This window comes from Antedon bifida, chromosome 5, assembly GCF_963402885.1.
Source record: "Antedon bifida chromosome 5, ecAntBifi1.1, whole genome shotgun sequence".
In the NCBI taxonomy this organism is placed as follows: Eukaryota; Metazoa; Echinodermata; class Crinoidea; order Comatulida; family Antedonidae; genus Antedon; species Antedon bifida.
The window spans coordinates 4464574-4488368 of record NC_136230.1 but is presented as its reverse complement, the minus strand read 5'-3'; the positions used below and the strand labels follow the sequence as shown (position 1 = coordinate 4488368).

The window sequence follows — 23795 nt, the reverse complement described above, 5'->3', positions numbered from 1 at the left end:
ACAAAAAATTAATGTTTCTACAGTACCTCTGTCGAAACACGGTAACGACGAGTTTACAAGATTTGGTTATTATTTTTTTTTCAGATTCATATTTACCATGTAACATAATCAAGTGGCCATTCATGAAGATAACTATGAAAAAAACAACATCATTGCAAATATGGATGGACGATTGGAACAAGATAAAGTGTCCCGGTAAAATCACAGGATGGAGGTATATGGCAAAAGTAACAACGGATATCATCGGCTTAGTTTACAGAGCGGTAGACGCAGACAACAACGTGTATGAAATCATCGGGAAAACATTACTTCCGGAAGGAGAGCCTGACGTTGTCGTCGAATTTCCACTTGCACATTCTGATAGAATTGATGTTTTGCCTGGAGATAAGATTGGCTTTACGTATACAACAACTGCGCGCCTCTACCACCAACATGATTATTCAAATGTAGGGTCGATTTATAAGTATACGGCACAGCCATCTGTCTATGATATTGGGACCCAGATTACGTTCAATAATTACGATACCAGACGATTTTCGTTTGATGCTGTTTTCGATATTAATGGTAAGTGTAGTGTAAATTTACTATGAATTTGACCACCAGGCCTATTCCCCGTTTCATTCTACTGTTGGTAAATTACTACATAGATGCCAGAATCCGCAATGGCCCCTTTTTTCAGTTGTATGTAATTCTTATCAATCTAGCTATATTAATTCCAGATCTCGATAATGCATACAAGTCCACTGTGATCGTAGAGAACCATAAGCTGCAAAACAATGACATCGCCACTATCACTGACAGTACTTTGGCTTCCTGTGTCACAAACTGTATCAAGAACCAGCAATGTAAATCAGTCAACTACAACCAAAATACATGTAAATTAAATGACGCTACTCGTACTGAAGAGGAGAGTAATTTTGCCGAGATCGCAGGAGAAAGATACATCGAAATGAGTCCTGTGGTCACAGTAAGTTGTAAAGTCTGTACTCTGAAGAAAGATTGAGATTCTCACTTTTTATTAAATTTTAAAAACACAGTAAAACTGAAATGATACAGTAGCCTACATTGGTAAGAAATGGAAAAAGCTATAAATAACAAATTGTGTTACATCGACATTACGCTACAATGACGTAAAAACAAACGCTGTTTTTTTTTAATTGTTTTAAAAATGTATTTATAAATTGAATCAGGTAAAGGTGAAATTACACTCTTCCCTGATTAAACATATTATAACTGTGTATTTAACGCCCATTCACAGAAAATGAGCTTTACTATTGTTTTTACTTTACCTATCTTTTTGATTATTTTATCAATTGTTTCCACATAATAAATTACCGTACATTATTATTTTTATCTTCTAAATCATCATTTTAAAATTATTACAGAAGACGGAAGGAACGTGTGCATTTGTTGACTGTGGGTCTGGCAACATTTGTATCGATGTCCCTGGTGTTATGAGACGCCATCTTTGTTTGTGTTCAGAAACTGGATATCTAGCTAAGCAGTGTCCGTCACCTGGTAAGTAAATTTTGAATTGAAAATAAAGCGAGATAGCCACCATAAAAAATGGTATAACTGTACGACTTATTACAGTAAAAATGGACAATTAAGATCAAACCACCCATGGTACCGTAAATAATATATTATAATTTACCATTATTTTGTAAATTATTATATTGTATAGCATGTCTTGAGCCTCTTGGAATGGAGTCTGGTGATATTGTTGATGGTCAATTAAGTGCAAGTTCTATGTGGTCAGATCGAGAAGACCACGGCGCAAAATGTGCAAGATTAAATGCAGTAGCAACATCTTCCTGTGTGCCTTGTTGGTCTTCAGGTGATTTAGACATCAACAGTTGGATTCAAATACATTTGATGGTGGAGCACAACATTACTGGTATCCAAACACAGGGGAGAGCTAGTCAAAATGTCCAATGGGTGAAAACCTACACAATAAGTTACATCAAAGTGAACCAAGTTGGTGACAATTTCATCTCTAATGGTCATGGAAATCCGAAGGTAGGCCTATAAAAAATAATATAAAGAAAATAATATTTCTTTTAAGAAGTAATAAAAGCGAGTAATTGTTGATGAAAAGAACAATACAAAGGATTTATTTCACTATTACTTGTTTTTTTGTGTTACTACCGTTGATAAATAAATGAAATTATGACTGGCCTTAATTTGGGACAAAGCTGAAGTTGAAAAGTTGTTATTCATCCAAACCAGCTGTAGACTGTGAGACTAATTCGTATTACAACTATCTTCCTTCGTACTAAGCAGAACCTCGTATAAATCAGAAGGTATAACAGCTAGGGTATACAATAGTCTAGGTTCTTGGCGGGTTTCGATGGTAGTGATGGTAGTGATATGACATTATCATGTCCATATATGGGCACATCACATTTTTTGTCACATAAGGTTTGATAATGTAGACAGAGCTTTAGAAAGTAATACAGACAAGGGTTAATTTGTTTCCGACCTCCGCAGACGACTCCTTAGTTTGCAAGGAAAAGTAAAAAAAAACGTAACTGCAATAGTGGTTCTTTTCATTCATGTGTGTAACGTATAATAACCTAATTATAATTATATTTAATTTTCTTAATTTTGTATACAGATTTTTGATGGTAATTGGGACCAAACTAGCGTACGAACACATTATTTTAATCCAGTAATACAAGGCGTGGCTATCAGGATTTACCCTATAAGTTTCTATGGTTACCGCAGCTTACGAGCTGAAGTTTTAGGCTGTAGAATAGGTAAGTTACTGTTACTTACTAATATTAGACAAAGAGACATCTTTTTTTAGACAAAGAGTTGTTACTATACGTATAAACGGTTTATGTGATGAATGTTAAGGTAGTGTAGAATTGGCAAATAATGTTACTGTAGTGGTATTTGCATTTGAAGGTTGTATAGCTGAGGTGATTAAGCCTAGTCTGCAATAACTTTACCAAGTTTTTATTTGCAAACTTGAGGTTTACTCGAGTTTGCAAACTAGAAGTTTGCTAGTGTAGACTAACATGTTGTCTGGAGTTTACCAACTGGTCTACACTAGCAAACTTTAGAAAATTCGTAGTTTGGTCGAGTTTCAAACAAAGTTTGCCACTGTAGGCTTATTATCCCATGTATAAAAAAAATGAAGTGGTTACTTTTTGCTAAATTATTATTCATCATAACATTCTGTCAAAAATTATATTTTGGATAAAGCATGGGAATCTAATAAAGTTTATACATACGGAAATGTTGTTTTATGGCCTTCATTCATTTATTTACTGTTCTGTACAGGAAATGAATGGGTTCGAGTGTTTAAGGGTGTATCTATGACTGGAGTTAGCATTTACAGCGCTTGGCAAACTGGAACAGGAACATCAAACCACCATGCTCATCAATTTCTCATCAGTGATACATTTTACAGAAACAATGCAATATTTGATAACTGGTCAACATTAAATATACAACAGGTAGACTAACACATAAATAAGTAACCTTTAGTTACTGTATCGATACAAATTTTCAGAGTAAATCGAGTTTGATAAATAATGTTCAAATGATTTTGTGTTAAAGGTAAAACTGACAGCGTTCTCAGCATTTCATAAGGAGTTGTTTTCTATCACTTTTGATGGTATTGGTTCTACTACTAGCTCTTGGTATTCAAAGGACAGAGTTCAAAGTTCACCTTGGGAGGACATGCAAACTGCTTCATCTAATATATTTTCAATAGATGGAGCTTTTAATCGGTGTGTACATTTATTTAACAAAACTAAGGTCACATTTGAATGTCAGCTTTTTGTAGGTATGTTTGGTCTCCTAAAGTGTTCTTCTCTAAATAGGGATGTCCAACAGCAGGATTTTACTAGTTCTAATGGAATGGAATTAATCAGATTATTAAATTAATAAGTCAGAAGGTAAACAATAATAATCTGCTATCGATCAATCAATCAATCTATATAATCTACAATAGGAGGTTTTATATAATTATCAATTACAATATGCACTGACCAGGCTAGTTAAAACGTATTCATTTGTATCGACAATCATTCGATATTTAAATATCTAATTTTTAGGAGATTTTATATGAGTAATTATTACAATGGTTGCGGAGGTGACAAAGGATGGTTCACAGTTCTGGAAGGCAACGATTGTGGAGAATGGGATGGTTATGACACCAATCCAAGAATTGTATACAGTCGGACAAACTCAGCAGAGATATGGGCTACTGGAAGTAAGTTAATATAGTAATAGATCATCATCATTATATATTAGTTGTGGTAAAAAAAATTAAAAAGGATTCGCTTTCCTGCATTAAACAATCATATACTGGAAGTAATTTTAATTTTTAAATTTTAATGGGCCTTGATTCAAATTTTAAAAATCCAATGGTCCCCACTTGACAATGATTTAGGTCACGTTTGCGGTAGTCTTTCTTGTTTAGTTTGTCGAATAAATGTTATAAAGTTTGCGAGGGTTTCCTGTCTGTCTACATTATCAAACTAGTTTGACAATTCAAAAAAGTGTTATGGTGATGGTCATCATGTCTATATATGAGCACATCACATTTCTTTTCACATACATTTTGATAGTGTAGACAGAGCTTTAGACACTGTAAGAAATTATGTTTTCTGTGTGCCAGTATTTTTTAATAACGCATGCGCATATACCATTGGTGGTCACTAAAGTTCGTAACTAGTTAACTGTAACAAATCAAGAAGAATTTAATAACGTCAAGGAAAAATACCAATACATCACGTCTTCTTTTATAAATAAATTCATAAAATAGGAGTTTGTACAGGTTGGAGTCGTGAAAAATGTAGCATTGTGGTAATATGCACCAACCATCAACATTTAGGACCCACGATGCGACCAGGTTAACCATTGGGAAATATATCTCGTCCCATGTCGAGAAGAGTTAACCAGGCAGAGACTATGTGCGCCGACCACATGCGTACCACATTACCCGACATCTGCCCTATAATCAATCAATCAATAATAAATTTATTTCTAAAAAAAACCAGAATACAGTTAACATTTTCTAAAATAGTAGTAGATAATAAATGAGAAAAGGGGGGTACCCCACTGGAAGCTTAAGCTTTAAAAGTCCAGGCAACATATTTAAGTAAATTAGGGTCAGCACCGGCGTATCATTTCAACTGCGACATAGTCAACTTTGTAGGCCTAGGCTTGTTTATGTAAGGTCTTTGAAATCCCAGCACCAACAATACAATCTCAATCAGACGACGTCGAGTCCCTACCAATCAATCCACCCGGCGAAAACAGCCATGGCCAGACCAACAATACCTCTTATCACTAGTAAGTATAGGCCTACAGTGTTAACGGTTACCGACTCCTAATAACAAACACCATAATATAATTATTTCAAAACTTAACATAAATCAGATTGCTAAAATCAATATAAAAATATTGAATCCGGGTCTTCCACCACTTGTTATGCTTAGACAATAAATACGCAACACATTTTACTCGGTACCGTTCACTTTATTCATTCATTGTGCACAACCTCCTGCCCAGAACTCCCTCACTTTACAAATACCTCGTCTATTTAAACTAACCCTCGGGTGGAAAATATGCAAATAAGTCATTGCGCACCACTAAAGACGTCACAATAGTAGTCTCACGTACGAGTTACATTTAAAATAAATTACTCCGAACAAAGACACTGAAATAATTTTTAAAAATGCGTATTAAAGTAAATATCAAATGCCATAAGTTAATACTTTTTTTTTTCTCTTTTGTGGGGATTTTACCCACTTTTATTTCTTATAAAAATTCATATGTTTGTAAATAATATTTATCTTTATATAATATGCACAATTTTCATTAATATTTGTTTCTCTAACAAGTTAATACTTAAATTAATTGATATTTCAGATATTGGTACTGCTCGAGCAATGACAATCGATGTAGTATTGTAAGTTGTGATCAACAACACGACAGGAGCCTTTTAATGGTGTGACGGCGTAAGCAGTGTTAACAATGTGAAGCGGAAATATGCAATCCATAGATGGATAATCAATGAACAAAACAACTATTACTTTATATCTTATTTGCAATAATGATTAATGATTTCTTATACATTGTTATTATAATGTATGCTTGTAGCTGAACTTTAAATTTGAAAACACACCAAATTACTGGTTGAAATTAATTAAATTATAAGTTTGTTTTTTTTGTATTACTAACAAGGCCATATACATGGCTGCAGTCGCGTGCTCAAGTTAGTGTTTACCGACCGACCGGCATAGTGAGCTGTAGAGTCGCGTTGCACGCAACTAAAAATATATTCATTTCCTAATATTCATTAACTTAACGTATACACAGTAAATCTCTTGGAATGTTAAGTTCTTAACACATTCAATTAGCGTATTTCTTACAGTATTAATTTTCTTAAACATATTCATTTCTTAACATAATAAGTTAATACACAGGCATATTAGATCATAAGAAATAATCACTATGGTTACATCAGTACTTTGGAAATATAGATTAGCATCAACTTTATTGGTTATTATGAATACCTCATCTGATACATTATTAATTAGATTATATCAATATCTATATCTATAAATATAAAAATCAATTCGAATCGATAATAATCGGGGTGAAAATGACGTATTATTGATGTATATTATAGTCACAATTAAGAATTCGAACCTTAGTCTCTTCAGTATTCCTAAAAATGTTTGTCGTAATCAACGTCAGCAAATTGGTCATCTTGGTGGTGACCATAGGTTTAATTTGTAAGGGTAAGTCTATTTTCTATTTTGGGATTGTTTGTACTGGGAAGAAGGAAAATAAAATTTGGTTAGGGTGCTGGGTAGGCCAGGGGAAAATAATTGGTTGTTGTGTGCTGTTTTAACTACTTATAAAGTCGTGTCGGACTATTTTGGATGGTACGGACCAAACCACTTCGAAATGATTGGTTCCGTGGAATGGTAGAATAGGTGAGTTAATGCGCACATATAACAACTTTATTCTTCCTTCTGTGGTAAGAGATTATATTTTAAAGTACTTACGATCATTTAAGATGCCTGTTTGCTTTGTTGTTTTTATGTGGTACTCATATTAATTATTATAGAAGTACGACTCTAATGTTATTTACATTTTTGAACAATAAAGGAATTCTGTGTTGTAACGTAGTAGTAATAATGTTATCGTGTCATTAAATAAGAAAGCTCCAACATTAAGGCTATATAGTCTTGTATATAAGTTAGTTTAGGTTCTACACCATACACACGAATTAATATTAGCAACAAGATAAATATTTTGGCACATATGGCGTTCCATACGTATAAGAATTTAAAATACACAACCAAACGCCGACAGTTGGAAAATAAAAAAAAGAATGACTAATTACAGACCTAAAGCAAGTCTATAGTTGTTGCACTACTACAATCTTAATTTATTGCTTTTCGGTTTTAAGCGGGCCTAGAAACATTTTTTTAAATAATAATTTGCAATCTTGTGATTATTCTGGAGTTTATCATTCAGTTTGTAGTTTAGCTTAGAGATAGTTCTACTATAAAGTTTTAACCACTAGTCATTTTTTACAATCAGTGCCGTTTTGTTTACTGTGTAATGAAAAGATTTATAGAATAGTCGGTTTACCTACATAAAGCATACGTTGTTGTTTTTTTTTACTAGAAAAAATGATTTTTAAACATTTTCCTCAATTTTAACTATAAAATCATTTTGACATGATTGGTCGACCAAGAACCGATATCTAGAACCTGAATACAACATACACATTATCGTAGTTATTTTTTTATTATTATTTTATTTTTAGCCTATGGCAGTAGTTGCCCTAAGGTACATGGAGGAGCTCTAACATCTAGATCTTTATCGAACTCCCCTGGATTGACGATGCTGAATACTGGGAATCCAATAACATGTGATGGATATGTAACAGCTTGGAGATTCTATCCAACTGCGTCTGCAGAATTCTTAGCATTGGTGATGCGTCCACACATAGCTGGTAGCAACCAGTACGTTGTGGTTGGACGAACCGTAATACCGAAACAACAAGTATTGAATAAAGCACGAGAGTTTACGCTACCAGAACCAGATTGGATCTCAGTAAAAAGTGGTGATGTTATTGGATTCAAATTTGAAACAAGTCTTCTGCTGTTTGATGAAGGAGGTACAACGGTTATATATGGCCACGGGATCAGTCAGCATGATTTGTTAGTCCACACGGTTCACACGATCAATGGCGGTTCTTATATGAGAACATATTCATTTCAAGCTGTTTTAAAAGGTAACACTTGGTTTTTGTATAGGACCGAAAAGATATATTACATCAGCAATACTATAGGCTGCTGATATACACTTAAGAGAAAGATTGTTTAATGGTTTTAGCCTAAGATAAGATGGCCACAATGGGTATATAAATTCCAAAATCTGAATTTCAACTTATTTAATTAATTTGTTTATTTTTCACAAATAAAAATAAAGACCTCTATAGCAACAACGTTGTACATACGTGGTCAAGAAATAACAAAAAGTAACCAAGATGTACTATGGATGTACAATTATAATTGCAATAATACTGCATCAATAATGGCGGATGGAAGATTTGTTGGCGAGTGGTATAATAGTAATCATTTTTCGAAATCCATGGGTAGGAAAAGAAATATTGGAAAGAATATTTATTGTTTTTTTAAACTGGTCCATATTTTCGGCAACATATAGTAGTAATTAATCAGAATTACCACTAGGCAAATTTGTTCGCGCAAATCGAAAGCGTCAGCTTATACGCATGCATATCCATATTTCCATCGTCCAAGTCACTCTCTACGCACACGTACGTATAAGCTGACGCCTTCGATTCGTGCGAACAATTTCGCTTTGTAGAAAATAAGCTCAATTGTGCTATTTTTTTAGATTCCTATCTACCATGTAACATCATTAACTGGCCGATTATGAAGAAGACGACGTTTGAATTAAGAAATGTGTCACTTTGGATGGACGATTGGAACAAAATTAAGTGTCCCGGAACAGTCACTGGATGGAGGTATATCACTAGTGGATCACCTGATATCATCGGCTTAGTTTTCAGAGCGGTGGACGCAGACAACAACGTGTATGAAATCATTGGGAAAACAATCATCAGCCCATCAGAAGACCAGGTTGGCGTTCTTGTCGAATTTCCACTTGCATATTCTGATCGAATACACGTTTTACCTGGGGATAAAATTGGTTTTACGTACACCGGTTCTTCCGTCTATGTGAAAACAGACTGGTCTAATGTAGGTTCATTATATAAGAGTATATCTCAACCTGCTGTATATGATATCGGAACAGAAATAACATTCACAGGATTCAAAATAAGACAATTTACATTTGAAGCAGTTTTAGATGATCAAGGTAAGTGTATAGAAATGTTGAAACTTGTATATTAATTTGTATGAAATATTCATTATAATTGTTTGATTAGAGACCCCATTCAAACCGTATCTAACGTTAAAGATGTATTGTACCCCAAAAACATGAAAAAATTTAGATTAATTAAAGTTGAATATGCTATTTTGTAGTTTTAATAAAGTAAATCACTTCTGTAGAAAAAAAACGAAAAAAATAATGCTTTTCACTTATAAAATGACAAAATAAATGGTTAAATTCAAAAACCAAAAATCCATTGGCTGGCAGCCACTTTGATTATATTTTTCTTTAAATTACAGTTTTTTCAGGTAAATAATGTCGGTCTAATTTTTTGTCAAAGTTGATAACTATTATGTGACATTAAAATGGCATATTCAAAAAAAAAAATGTAAAAATTATTTTTCAGGGGGACAATACATCTTTAACGTTTTACTTGTAAAAACAAAATGCTTGCTTTTTTGGCACGACAGCGTCCGCGATTTTGTAAGTTGTCGTTTTAAATTTTTTTTGGTAATAGCTTTACAGCACCAACATACACCATGATTTAGGCCTATGAAAATCTACTCGAGTTCTGTATCTTAATAAATAATAGTATTATTGTAGTTGTATTGAATTTAAGTTTATTTATTGCATGATTGTTTATCTTGAATATTTTGTTTGCTTTGTTTTGTATTGAATAATTGAAATTGTATTTCCTATATTTAATGGATGCACCTTTGTACTGTAAATGTCCAAATAAATGAGGATTAGGCTATCATACTACTCTTTGGTAAACAAATCTGGTTTTTTTCAGAATCGAACAGTGCATATGAGTCCACGATCATAGAAGACTACAAACTCCAAAACAACGAAATTGCTACTATCTCTGACTGTACTTTGGCGTCTTGTGTCACAAACTGTATCAAGAACCAGCAATGTAAATCGGTCAACTACAACCAAAATACATGCAAATTAAATTACGCTACTCGTACCGAAGACGAGAGTAATTTTGCTGAGATCGCAGGAGAAAGATACATCGAAATGAGTGCTATGATCACGGTAATAATAATAATAGTTCATTCTTATATAGCGCAAGCTCTCAATGCGCTGAACATTATTACCCCAGTAATTTTTTTTGGATCAAACACGTATGGAAACATACTCCCATAATGCAGCTAGTAATCAGCGCAAAGTTGTCTCTTGATCTAACCGCGTTCCCATTTATACACCTGGGTGGAGAGAGGCAAACGTAAGTAAAGTATCTTGCCTAAGGATACAAGCAATGCGGCGAGAGTTGGATTCGAACCTCGATCTCACGATCAGTAGTCGAACGTCCAACACACTGCGCACACGCAGTAACTATATTACAGGGTTGAGGGATATCAGAGTTATCAGATAGTATCAGATGAAACACAAGAACTAAATATCATATTTTTAATTTTAATACAAAATGGGCCGATTGGAAGACAGAGAAGGCTTTAAATTGTTCAGTTTTTTTTTTGCATTTTTTAACTAATTATTGGAACCAGTATAAAGTAATGTTTATTGTATACCTGTTTTTAAATATTATTTTTTTAAATAATATATTTCAAGTAGGTTGAAATATTGTTATATAGTAATAATTTTATTAATATACATTTTAGAATTAAATGTTGAAAATGTATTCATATTATTTCCATTTAAAATTGGCAAATAAAAATAAATCTTGAATTTTGAAATGTATCTGGGAAACGATGAGAACGAAAACAAAACCTTACTATTCATGTTATTTACAAAATTATATTTATTATAGCGCTGGAAAGGGTGTTACTTGAATTATCCGTTGTAGGCATATCTATTGTATTTTTTTATGTTAGTATTCTCTTGAATTTTGTTCGTAACTACTAGATGTGATTCCAGCAGTAGTATAGGTATGACACGCTATGTGCGCGCCAAAATGTTTGCCTTTTATCAATTTTAAGAAGCCGATTCGCTGTCTAGAACTTGAACTATGACATCATAGATTTAACGTTTGTTGGCGCAATAATAGCGAATGTGATTTCTCTTTATAGAATTCGGTGAGTAATTGTGCATTTGTTGACTGTGGGTCTGGAAACATTTGTATCGATGTTCCTGGTACTGTGAGACGCCATCTTTGTTTATGTTCTGCAACTGGATATCTAGCTGAACAGTGTCCGTCAGCAGGTATAATTATTGATACCCTACATTATATATCTTGTACATCATTTAGTTTAAGTTTCCTTGTACTGAAAATAGGCCTATTGTTAAATCATTTTTTCTCTCTAACTTTTATTTTATTACTCTGGACGCACCTAATACATAAATCAAAATCCTTAGCAAACACAGGTTTACAACAAGTTGTAAAATGGATCATCGTGTACCGTTAATAGGTTGTGTCTTAAGTACTCTTTTGAGGAGGAGGTCAAATACCAGTTTCCATTTTCCTTGTAGAATGTCTTGAACCTCTTGGAGTGGAATCTGGTGATATTTTTGATGGTCAATTAAGCGCCAGTTCTTTGTGGTCAGGAGTAGCAAACCATGGTCCAAAATGTGGCAGATTGAATGGAGTTTATACAGCAGGGGTGTGTATAGGAGCTTGGGCTGCTGATACTTCGGATACAAACATGTGGTTTCAAATACATTTAATGGTTGAACATAGTTTTACTGGTATCCAAACACAGGGTAGACAAGACTTGGACCAATGGATGAAAACATTTACAATAAGTTACATCAAAGTTAACCAAGTTGGAGAAAACTTCATCTGTAATAGTGACGGTGATCCCAAGGTATAACAGGTTGTTATTGTATATACCACTTGGCAAAATGCTTGCAAAGCACGGTCCTATCACTTGCTTCGTTTGTTTATATGGAAGACTGTTTTCTTCCAAATGGTTATATCAACGTCTATAAAGCTTATTGATCTCGATTTAGCTTTAATATGGGCCCTCTATTGCTTTGCCAAGAAATTTGCTCAGCTCAGTGTCTTTGTATGGCACACATCAAATTTCCACTATGACATAGATTTCAAAATTTTTTTTTTCACATTTTCTTATGACAACTATCATAATGGTTAAGGCCCATTTACACTAGGAAGATATCAACGATAAATATGCATTTTTCATACATAAAACAAAAGAAATCTAACAAGTTGTTATCGTATAACTATAGGACAACCATCTAGCTTCTTTTGATGAAAATGATATTTTCACACAACCAATCAAATTACGTCATGATTGATAACAATTGATGAACTCAAGGCTTTATAATTACTTAATAAAAAACAATTACTTAAATAATCACGCACTTCTGGAACTTATAAATTCCATTAATACTTCATTTGAAAAGAAATAATTCTTATTAAGTACATTTATTGATTTATCTAAGGCGTTTGATGTTATAAGTCATGAAATATTACTTTCTAAACTTTTTCGTTATGGTATTAGAGGTATCTCTCATGACTGGTTCACAAGTCACCTCAGCGGACGCAAACAATATGTTCTGATTGGTACATTTAAATCATCGACGAGGGAGATAACATGTGGAGTACTGTTCTTAATATACGTTAATGATTTACCTCGAGTTAGTGATACTCTACATGTTGTTTCCTTCGCCGATGATGCTACACTATTTTATTCAAATAATAATATTGTTAATTTGTATAATAACTTTAATAGAGAATTAACAAAGATTTGTGCTTAGTTCACTGCAAATAAGCTTTTGATTAATACCACTAAAACCAATTATATTTTATTTAATTCACACCGTAGAAAGTCTAAACTTAAACTAAAAATTCTAAATATTTATCTCAATGGCAATATCATCGAACGCAAAATTGAGTCTGCTTTTCTTGGTGTAATTATCCACGACAATCTAAATTGGTCTAGCAATCAAAGTATATTTGCAATAACATATCTAAATATATTGGGATTATAAACAAACTTAAGCACTTTTTTCCTCAACGAATTTTGCTTAATTTATATCCTCCTTTTATTCTTCCTCATTTACAATATTGTAACATTATCTGGGCAGCCGACTTTACCACTAATATTATGAACATTTTTAAATTACATAAACGAGTTGTAAGAATTATTTTTTATCTCATTTTATTGCTCATAGTGAACCTTTATTTAAGAAGTTGAACATTCTAATTATTATTTATGTAATAATATATTGCCAATCTCTATCTCAAACATGTTTTGTAAACATATAGTACGTAACATTTATCATCTTAGAAATACCAAAGGATTGGAAGTACCATTTACGATGCTAAAAAAAACTCAATCAATTTTGTTACAGTACATGGTCCCAAGTTATGGAATGAACTGTCTATAGAAACAACTTGCTCTAAAAACCTTACAATATTTAAAAAAAACTATTAAAATAACATTTGTTTCCAAATACAAATAATGTGCCGTAATTAGATTTTTTATTTGTTAAATGAATTATCTAAAACATTTATGAATTATTTTAGGATTATAATTTATAGATCTACTATTAGCTAATGATTTGTCATGCAGCTGCCTTTTTTGTTGTTTTTGTTTAGGGGTTGGTATTTGACAAGTTCTTTTACTTCTATTTCTCTGAAACAGTTCTTATTTAATGTTACCATTTAAGTTATTGTAATTAATGTATGCCGTTTTTATTGAATGAACTGTTTCTAAGTAAATGTTGTTGATTGATAAGAGCAATAATATCGAATTTATTGATTTTATAAATCATGGCGTCATTTGATTGGGTTTGAAAAAATATAATTTTTATCAAATACAGTGATGACCTTAAAGTTCTAGAATGAAAACCTTTCTAATGCTTATCTATTTATCGTCAATCGTTATCTTCCTAGTGTAAATGGGCATTTATAAAGTATTTTTAAAAGTAATTTTAATTTTGTATTTATTTAGGTTTTTGACGGCAACGTGGATAGATCTAAAATACGAACGCATTATTTTAATCCAATATTACAAGGCGTGGCTATCAGGATTTACCCACAAAGCTGGCATAGTAGGCCTAATATTCGGACCGAAGTCTTGGGTTGTAGAACTGGTATGTATTTAATGTGTATTTACTTGACTGACTGACCACTTACAATTACAAGTTTTACGGTATTTCTTTTATAATTAGGAAATGAATGGGTTCGAGTGTTTAAGGGTGTATCTATGACTGGAGTTGGCATTTACAGTGCTTGGCAAAATGGAACAGGAACATCAAGCCACCATGCTCATCAATTTCTCATCAGTGATACATTTTACAGAAACAATGCAATATTTGATAACTGGTCAACATTAAATATTCAACAGGTAGACGTCACTATTATTAATTATAACCAAATCAAGTATCTTTATCTCATTGTTATATAGTATCGATCACAATTCTCCGAGTAAATCATATTATATATATATATTAACATATTATAAGTTTATGATTTTATGTTACAGGTAAAACTGACAGCATTCTCTGCATTTCACGAGGAGTTGTTTTCTATCACTTTTGATGGTGTTGGTTCTACTACTAGCTCTTGGTTTTCAAAGGACAGAGTTCAAAGTTCACCTTGGGAGGACATGAAAGCTGCTTCCTCTAATGCATTTTCAATAGATGGACTTCATAATCGGTGTGTACATTTATTTAACAAAACTAATATAAAGTATACCAAATAAGGTCACATTTGAATGTCATCTTTTTGTAGGTATGTTTGGTCTCCTAAAGTGATCTTCTCTAAACAGGGATGTCCAACAGCAGGGTTTTACTAGTTCTAATAGAAAGGAATTGATGAGATTAGTAAATGAATAAGTCAGAAGGTAAACAATAATAATCTATATAATAAGCTATCGATCAATCAATCAATGTATATAATCTAAATTGTAGGCGATTTTATATGAGTAATTATCACAATGGTTGCGGAGGTGATAAAGGATGGTTCACAGTTCTGGAAGGCAACGATTGTGGAGGATGGGATGGTTATGGCACCAATCCAAGAATTGTATACAGTCGGACAAACTCAGCAGAGATATGGTACACTGGACGTAAGTTACAAACTCCAAGAGACAACTGCATACAGCCAGATACAGCCTTACCTTGATTATTTTTATAAAATCATTATGTTAACCAACCATAGGACATTTCATTTCATTTTCTTTATTCAGTAAAGAACGCCCTCCGGAGAAGCAGAAATGTATTTTCTTAAATGATGTAGCTAAATATAATGCAAACAAATGAATTGGTTGTAAGTTAGGCCTATTTTTAACAAAACTATTCCTAAGCTTATGTACATTCCGGTTGGGTATATATTCTTTTCTTATATTTTTATAGAACGGGCAGTGAAATAAAAAATGAAATTTATCTTCAATAATATTCAAGTCACAAAATAAACAAATTCTATTTTCTCTTGGAATTTTCAAATGGCGTCCCTTTTCAATAAATAAGTTATGATTTGATAACTTAAAACTAATGTTTTTAGTTTTTAAATATTTCTCGCATATATTTCCAAACTTAATGTTGCTATAGAAACCTAGCCTCAAATTAATCTGTTTAATTTCCTCTCTTCTTTGTTTTTCAGTATCATAAATTCTTTGTGACATTATGGACAAACAGTTTTTTTTTGTCTTACGTGGGTTCGTCCCACTTTAATTTCCACAGAATGTTTCTTTTGTCATGCAGTACTCTTTACATATTTTAAATTTATCTATAGACATTGTGTTTAAATATAATAGGTATACATAGTTAAGCTTTTATGTTTTAGGTCTAATAGTTAATTAACATTGACATTTAACATTGTTTTTGTTTTTAATCAAAGAGTTTTCATTAACATTTTCGTTCCATACAAAAATTCCATATAAATCATTTTCAAATATTTTTTTTTAATGAATAGTAATGACAAATTCAAATAATTCATTTTTTAAATTGGTCTTTCAGATATTGGTACTGCTCGAGCGATGACATTCGATGTAATATTTTAAAAACAAGAAGACTTTCAGATACCATTAATAAACAAAGTTTAATAAAAAAATACTGTTGGTATGGTATATTAGTGATAATTGTGATTGCTGGAATATTGTATGGTGTTTTTATGCAGTACAACCAGTGGGCTTGCTCGGGGTTTAACGTGCTTTCCTTCCAATCCCAAGGTTCAATCCTGACATTGTAACATTGTCTGGGATTTAAATGCACTTATTTGACTAAAATAAGATTTATTTTTATTTATTTATTTTATTTTTAAAACCAGAAACAACAGCAGAAACAAATCCACCACTTACAGCTTGGCTTAACAGATACAATACAATTACAACAACACTTAAATTACGACGAAACAGATAAAGATTGGAATTAAAAATGTCAATATGGGGATGGGCCAGGACTAAACTATTATAATATAAACTTAATCTACTGATGTAACCATTTTTTAGAACATTGACTCTACAAAAGGGAACACAAAGGATATTGTTGATTCTTAAATTACGGGCGGGAACACGAATGCCGAAATTGGAGATAAAGTTGCAGTCAAAAATAGAATGAAGACGTTTAAAAAGAAAAATAAGATCATTGTGACATCTACGTAATGAAGGGGAGGATATGGGCTATATTTTTTTATCATCACAATTATAAAGATTGTTACATTTAAAAAGGTTATTCTGATTGTGATTGTGGCTGATGTAGCGCAAAAATCTAGAATAGAGTCGGTCAATACGTGAGGCTTGAGTTTTGGAGATTATTGTAAATAACAAAACAAAAGTCTAAATTAGGTTGGATTAAGGTGATATATAGATAAACTTTGGAAGAATGACTGAGATATTTTGCATTGCGCCACATCAGCCCAAGCAGCTTATTGCATTTATTAGGAAGATGATCGACATGAAAAGAAAAAGTAAGGGAACTATCTAAAATAATACCGAGATCACGATGTTGATGCACCTTATCAATAGGTTTGTCGTCGACGGAATAGACATAAACAATTTTATTTTTATTTAAGTAAAGGACAAAATATTGCACTTGGAGAGTTTAAGAGTTAAACATCATGCCCCACAAAGTGGACCAGGAACTAAATTTAGTAAGGTCTCCCTGAAGCATTTCAGCATCTTCATAACTGTTTATAGTTTTAATCATTTTTAGATCGTCAGCAAACATAAGACAATCTGAATAGCGAAACAGCGATGGAATATCGTTCACATACAGATTAAAAAGGAGGGGACCGAGGATTGGCCCCTGAGGAACACCGGAATGAACTGGAAGCCACTCAGATGCCTCGCCATCGATAACTACACGTTGACGTCTACCATCCAAATAGCTTCTGAACCAGGACAAAAGATGAGGATTAAAACCAAGTCGTTGAAGTTTAAAAATAAGAAGATTGTGTGGCACCAAATCGAACACGATTGTTTGTGTAGATGTGTATAAATAATGATATTTTAATGATGTAGTATATATTGATAGACACATAATTACGACTTACGGTATTATACGGTAATATAATAAATACTATTTATGCAATACATTTCATTTGTTTATTTCACGATTAACAATCAGCTATTATTCGTTATCAATAAATATCTATAAAAACATAGTGCATTGGCCTAAATAACAAGATATGTGCATAATATGTATCTTTATTACCCTTTAAAAAAAATAAGTGAAAAAAATAATTTTATAATATACTTTTGAAATATATTCATTTTGAAAATAAAATACTGCATGGACTTTTGTAATGACAAAACAAAAACACGTTTTGGTAAATTATTCAAAAGTAGCTCTTTGTAGATAAACCCTTTTCTGAAAGTACGGCAGTATACGGTAATAGAATACATACTCCTTATGCAAAACATTTCATTTGTTTATTTCACGATTAACAATCAATTATTATTCGTTATAATCAATAAATATCTATAGTAACATAGTGTATTGGCCTAAATAACACGGAATGTGCATAATATGTATCTTTATTACCCTTGCTTAAAACACATCGCAGTCACGTTGACTAGTTCATTTTAGATATAGAGATAGAGATGTCTATAAGTATTTCTTAAACCCAAGATTGGGATCATTCAATCAAGTTGTATAGAGTGACCACCGTGAAAATTTACGTGAAAAACTGTATGTTGTCAGAGAAGATACGACAACATTTGATTAGATTTGAAGTCAACATCAACACGCCATTTCATTGTAATTCCAAACATTATGTTTGTTGTTGATGTGAAATCATTCGTTCTTTTTCTGTTGGTTAGCGTGGCATTCAAAGGTTAGAGTATTTGCTTATCTCATTTTATTTTATAGTAATTTACACATACGATCGTTGCATCTAAGTTAAAGATAGCCTAACTATTTCCTAAATATAACCAACCCTCTAAATAAACTCTCTCAACTAGAAAAATATCGGTTAATTGGTTAAAGATGTATCGTCCCCCTGAAAATATATTTGAGGTGTCAACTGACTCTGATAAATAGTTGCTTCCCAAAATCATAGACCCATGTGGACAGACAGGCAACAGAATGGCTTTTCTAATTACAGTTTTTATTTTATTTTTAGCTTCTGTCGGTTGTCCACAGATACACGGAGGATCTTTGATACTCAGAGCCTCATTGGATAGCAACGGATGGACAATGCTGAATACTGGGAATCCAATAAAATGTGATGGATATGTAACAGCTTGGAGATTCTATCCAACTGCGTCTGCAGAATTCTTGGCATTGGTGATGCGTCCACACATAGCTGGTAGCAACCAGTACGTTGTGGTTGGACGAACCGTAATACCGAAACAACAAGTATTGAATAAAGCACGAGAGTTTACGCTACCAGAACCAGATTGGATCTCAGTAAAAAGTGGTGATGTCATTGGATTCAAATTTGAAACAAGTCTTTTGGTACATGACAATGAAGAAGGTACAGCGTTTATTTTTAAAGACGGGATCAGTCAGAATGATTTGTTAGTCCACACGGTTCACACGATCAATGGCGGTTCCAGTATGAGAACATATTCATTTCAAGCTGTTTTAAAAGGTACCGTACTGAATATTTTATCTTTTGTAAATAAAATTGTGTGTAGCAAAATGAGTTTTGACAAAACGTTTCTACAATATCTGTATCGAAACACAAGATTTTATTATTATTTTTTCCAGATTCATATTTACCATGTAACATTATCAAGTGGCCATTCATGAAGATAACTACGAAAAAAACAACAGTCTTGAACGTTTGGATGGACGATTGGAACAAGATAAAGTGTCCCGGTACAATCACAGGATGGAGGTATATGGCAAAAGTAACAACTAATATCATCGGCTTAGTTTACAGAGCGGTAGACGCAGACAATAACGTGTATGAAATCATCGGGAAAACTTTACTTCCAGAAGGAGAGCCTGACGTTGTCTTCGAATTTCCACTTGCACATTCTGATATAATTGATGTTTTACCTGGAGATAAAATTGGCTTCTCGTATACAACAGGGCAAATCTATTATCAATATGATTATTCCAATGTAGGGTCGACTTATAAATATACGGCACAGCCATCTGTCTATGATATCGGGACTCAGATTACGTTCACACATCACTCAACCAGACGTTTTTCGTTTGATGCCGTTTTCGAAATTAACGGTAAGTGTAGGTGTAGTGTAAATAGTTACTATGAATTTGACCACCGGGATATAAATACAAAGACTATTCCCCGTTTCAATATACTTTGGTAAATTATTAGGCCTTCATAAGATGCCAGAATCTGCAATGGCCCCTTTGTCAGTTGTATGTAATGCTTACCAATCTAGATTTTAATTCCAGATCTCGATAATGCATACAAGTCCACAGTGATCGTAGAAAACCATAAGCTGCAAAACAATGACATCGCCACTATCAGTGACAGTACTTTGGCTTCCTGTGTCACAAACTGTATCAAGAACCAGCAATGTAAATCTGTCAACTATAACCAAAATACATGTAAATTAAATGACGCTACTCGTACCGAAGACGAGAGTAATTTTGCCGAGATCTCAGGAGAAAGATACATCGAAATGAGTCCTGTGGTCACAGTAAGTTGTAAAGTCTGTACTCTGAAGAAATATTGAGATTCTCACTTTTTATTATTTTAAAAACACAGTAAAACTGAAATGATACAGTAGCCTACATTGGTAAGAAATGGAAAAAGCTATAAATAACAAATTGTGTTACATCGACATTACGCTACAATGACGTAAAAACAAACGCTGTTTTTTTAAATTGTTTTAAAAATGTATTTATAAATTGAATCAGGAAAAAGTGAAATTACACTCTTCCCTGATTAAACATATTATAACTGTGTTTTTGAACGCCCATTCACAGAAAATGAGCTTTATTATTGTTTTTACTTCAACTATCTTTTTGATTATTTTATCAATTGTTTCCACATAATAAATTACCGTATATTATTATTTTTATCTTCTAAATCATCATTTTAAAATTATTACAGAAGACGGAAGGAATGTGTGCATTTGTTGACTGTGGGTCTGGCAACATTTGTATCGATGTCCCTGGTGTTATGAGACGCCATCTTTGTTTGTGTTCAGAAACTGGATATCTAGCTAAGCAGTGTCCGTCACCTAGTAAGTAAATTTTGAATTGAAAATAAAGCGAGATAGCCACCATAAAAAATGGTATAACTGTACGACTTATTACAGTAAAAATGGACAATTAAGATCAAACCACCCATGGTACCGTAAATAATATATTATAATTTACCATTATTTTGTAAATTATTATATTGTATAGCATGTCTTGAACCTCTTGGAATGGAGTCTGGTGATATTGTTGATGGTCAATTAAGTGCAAGTTCTATGTGGTCAGATCGAGAAGACCACGGCGCAAAATGTGCAAGATTAAACGCAGTAGCAACATCTTCCTGCTCGCCTTGTTGGGTTCCACATAATTCAGATATCAACAGTTGGATTCAAATACATTTGATGGTGGAGCACAACATTACTGGTATCCAAACACAGGGGAGACATACAGGTAGTCAACATATCCAATGGGTGAAAACCTACACAATAAGTTACATCAAAGTGAACCAAGTTGGTGACAATTTCATCTCTAATGGTTATGGAAATCCGAAGGTAGGCCTATAAAAAACAATATAAAAAAAATACTATTTCCTTTAAGAAGCAATAAAAGCGAGTAATTGTTGATGAAAAGAACAATACAAAGAATTTATTTCACAATTACTTGTTTTTTTGTGTTACTACCGTTGATAAATAAATGAAATTATGGACTGGCCTTAATTTGGGACAAAGCTGAAGTTGAAAAGTTGTTATTCATCCAAACCAGCTGTAGGCTACATTGTGAGACTAATTCATATTACAACTATCTTCCTTCGTATCTTGGTCACATTTATGCAGATAAACTTCCTTTCTTAAATTATATGTTCCACATGTTTTCAATATTGTTTTATGTAAGCAAAGGCTGCAATAAATATCCTTCTCCGAGATTCAACGAATTAATTATTCTTACGCAAGATCGTTCTTTACCTAAATCTTTGGTATATTTCATTTGCATTTGTATACAGATTTTTTATGGTAATTGGGACCAAACTAGCGTACGAACACATTATTTTAATCCAGTAATACAAGGGGTAGCTATCAGGATTCACCCTAAAAGCTTCTATGGTCACCGCAGTTTACGAGCTGAAGTTTTAGGCTGTAGAATCGGTAAGTTACTGTTACTTACGTATTGGTATTAGACAATAGAGACATGATTCATGTATATTTTATGTGTTGTTACTATACGTACAGTATGACGTATACACAGTTTAAGCGATACATTTTAAGGTTATAGAACTGGATTAAGCCTAGTCTACAATTAACGAACAATTACCAAATGTTTGTTTGTAAACTTGGGGTTTACTTGAGTTTGCAAACCAAAGTTTGCTAGTGTAAACTTGTTGTCTGCAGTTTACCAACTGGTCAACACTAGAAAACTGTTTATGACTCGTAGTTTGCTCGAGTTTTCAAACAAATGTTTCGCAGTGTAAAATAGGCTTATAATCCCATGTATAAAACAAGTGGTTAATTTTTACTAAAATATTATTTTTAACATTTTGTCAACAAATTAGTTTTTGATAAATCATGAATCTTCAAGTTTATACGTTACATGCTTTCTCTTCATTATCTCTCACGACGGGAATGTGATTTTATGACATTTATTTACTGTTCTGCACAGGAAATGAATGGGTTCGAGTGTTTAAGGGTGTATCTATGACTGGAGTTAGCATTTACAGCGCTTGGCAAACTGGAACAGGAACATCAAGCCACCATGCTCATCAATTTCTCATTAGTGATACATTTTACAGAAACAATGCAATATTTGATAACTGGTCAACACTAAATATTCAACAGGTAGACGTCACTATTATTAATTATAACCTAATAAAGTATCTTTATCTAATTGTTATATAGTATCGATCACAATTCTCCGAGTAAATCGAATTTGGTAACATATTATAAGTTTATGATTTTATGTTACAGGTAAAACTGACAGCATTCTCTGCATTTCACGAGGAGTTGTTTTCTATCACTTTTGATGGTGTTGATTCTACTACTAGCTCTTGGTTTTCAAAGGACAGAGTTCAAAGTTCACCTTGGAATGACATGGAAGCTGCTTCCTCTAATTTCTTTACAATAGAAGGAGAAAGTGGAAGTCAGTATGTACATTTACTGTAATTTATTAAAATTAGTACGGTGTGACGTAATATATTTTTATATTTCGAAATTCCTCTTGATATTAGATTATACAATTAGGCTAAATTATTAATCTGCTATCGACAATCGAGCGATCAATCAATCTCTCCATCTATTTACCAATCTGTTTACAGAAGGTGGTTTTATATGAGTAATTATCACAATGGTTGCGGAGGTGATAAAGGTTGGTTCGCAGTTGTGGAAGGGAACGATTGTAAAGAATGGGATGGTTATGGGACCAATCCAAGAATTATATACAGTCGGACAAAATCAGCACAGATATGGGCTACTGGAAGTAAGTTACACAACGGTAGATATATTTTACTACATCGGAAATAGTAAAATGAATACAAACAAAATGGATGTGGAGGACTGTATCCAGAATAGTTTTTCTGGTGTGGCGGCCATCACTAGAGGATGATCAACGTTTCGAAGGGGTTGAGGGAGAACCACTTATTTTTGCCCTGGATCTGCCAATGAGAGAAATGTTTGAAGCTTGTACCGTGTCGAGCCAGTATTTTCTTCATTAGTTGTGCTTCCAAAACGTAGTGGAATTTGATGTACGCTAAACGTTTAGTAAGGGGGATGTAGATAATGGAATGACTTTGCTTTTTAATAATTTTCATCTGTAAAATTTCTATTTCAGATATTGGTACTGCTCGAGCAATGACTATTGATATAAAAATGTAATAGTGACCAGTTTACACTGCGTTATCAATGATCGTTTTAATGATT

The 23795-nt window shown here is 32.9% G+C and overlaps 3 protein-coding genes across 4 annotated transcripts in view; all 3 read left to right on the top strand.

The window, feature by feature from the left end:
* The window catches only part of LOC144843181 (uncharacterized), a 19235-nt gene extending 12082 nt beyond the window's left edge, over positions 1–7153 (top strand). Inside the window, exons 3-11 of the mRNA XM_078699949.1 lie at positions 85–564; positions 720–967; positions 1386–1518; positions 1685–2019; positions 2618–2759; positions 3289–3464; positions 3568–3740; positions 4068–4225; positions 5890–7153. Coding sequence (XP_078556075.1) covers positions 85–564; positions 720–967; positions 1386–1518; positions 1685–2019; positions 2618–2759; positions 3289–3464; positions 3568–3740; positions 4068–4225; positions 5890–5933 — 1889 coding nt within the window. The 3' untranslated portion in view covers positions 5934–7153. The remainder of the gene's footprint in view (positions 1–84; positions 565–719; positions 968–1385; positions 1519–1684; positions 2020–2617; positions 2760–3288; positions 3465–3567; positions 3741–4067; positions 4226–5889) is intronic.
* On the top strand, positions 6673–23795 carry LOC144843179 (uncharacterized). 2 transcript variants are annotated; one of them, XM_078699945.1, is made up of 11 exons: positions 6673–6764; positions 7805–8275; positions 8902–9384; positions 10193–10437; positions 11430–11562; positions 11830–12164; positions 14277–14418; positions 22543–22718; positions 22848–23023; positions 23195–23355; positions 23707–23795. In XM_078699945.1, the coding sequence occupies exons 1-11, from the start codon at positions 6698–6700 to the stop codon at positions 23748–23750; spliced, it is 2433 nt and encodes an 810-aa protein (XP_078556071.1). In that variant the 5' UTR covers positions 6673–6697; the 3' UTR covers positions 23751–23795. The 2 variants fall into 2 exon arrangements, with proteins under 2 accessions (XP_078556071.1, XP_078556073.1); XM_078699947.1 differs by lacking the exons at positions 22543–22718; positions 22848–23023; positions 23195–23355; positions 23707–23795 and adding exons at positions 14497–14672; positions 14811–14983; positions 15238–15395; positions 16285–16387.
* Positions 18541–21452, top strand: LOC144842296 (uncharacterized). Its single transcript, XM_078698729.1, has 6 exons — positions 18541–18601; positions 18890–19360; positions 19480–19956; positions 20137–20384; positions 20801–20933; positions 21100–21452. Exons 1-6 carry the CDS (start codon positions 18541–18543, stop codon positions 21450–21452), a joined length of 1743 nt encoding a protein of 580 aa, XP_078554855.1.

What these genes read in the sequence shown, in the direction of transcription:
- LOC144842296 (XM_078698729.1), top strand. Translation starts at nt 18,541, where the DNA reads ATGTTTGTTGTTGATGTGAAATCATTCGTTCTTTTTCTGTTGGTTAGC. An exon ending in GGTTAGCGTGGCATTCAAAG is followed by an intron (nt 18,602 to 18,889) that starts GTTAGAGTATTT and finishes TTTTATTTTTAG; the next exon opens with CTTCTGTCGGTTGTCCACAG. An exon ending in AAATGAGTCCTGTGGTCACA is followed by an intron (nt 20,385 to 20,800) that starts GTAAGTTGTAAA and finishes AAATTATTACAG; the next exon opens with AAGACGGAAGGAATGTGTGC.
- LOC144843179 (XM_078699945.1), top strand. Translation starts at nt 6,698, where the DNA reads ATGTTTGTCGTAATCAACGTCAGCAAATTGGTCATCTTGGTGGTGACC. An exon ending in ATTTCAAGCTGTTTTAAAAG is followed by an intron (nt 8,276 to 8,901) that starts GTAACACTTGGT and finishes CTATTTTTTTAG; the next exon opens with ATTCCTATCTACCATGTAAC. An exon ending in AAATGAGTGCTATGATCACG is followed by an intron (nt 10,438 to 11,429) that starts GTAATAATAATA and finishes TTCTCTTTATAG; the next exon opens with AATTCGGTGAGTAATTGTGC.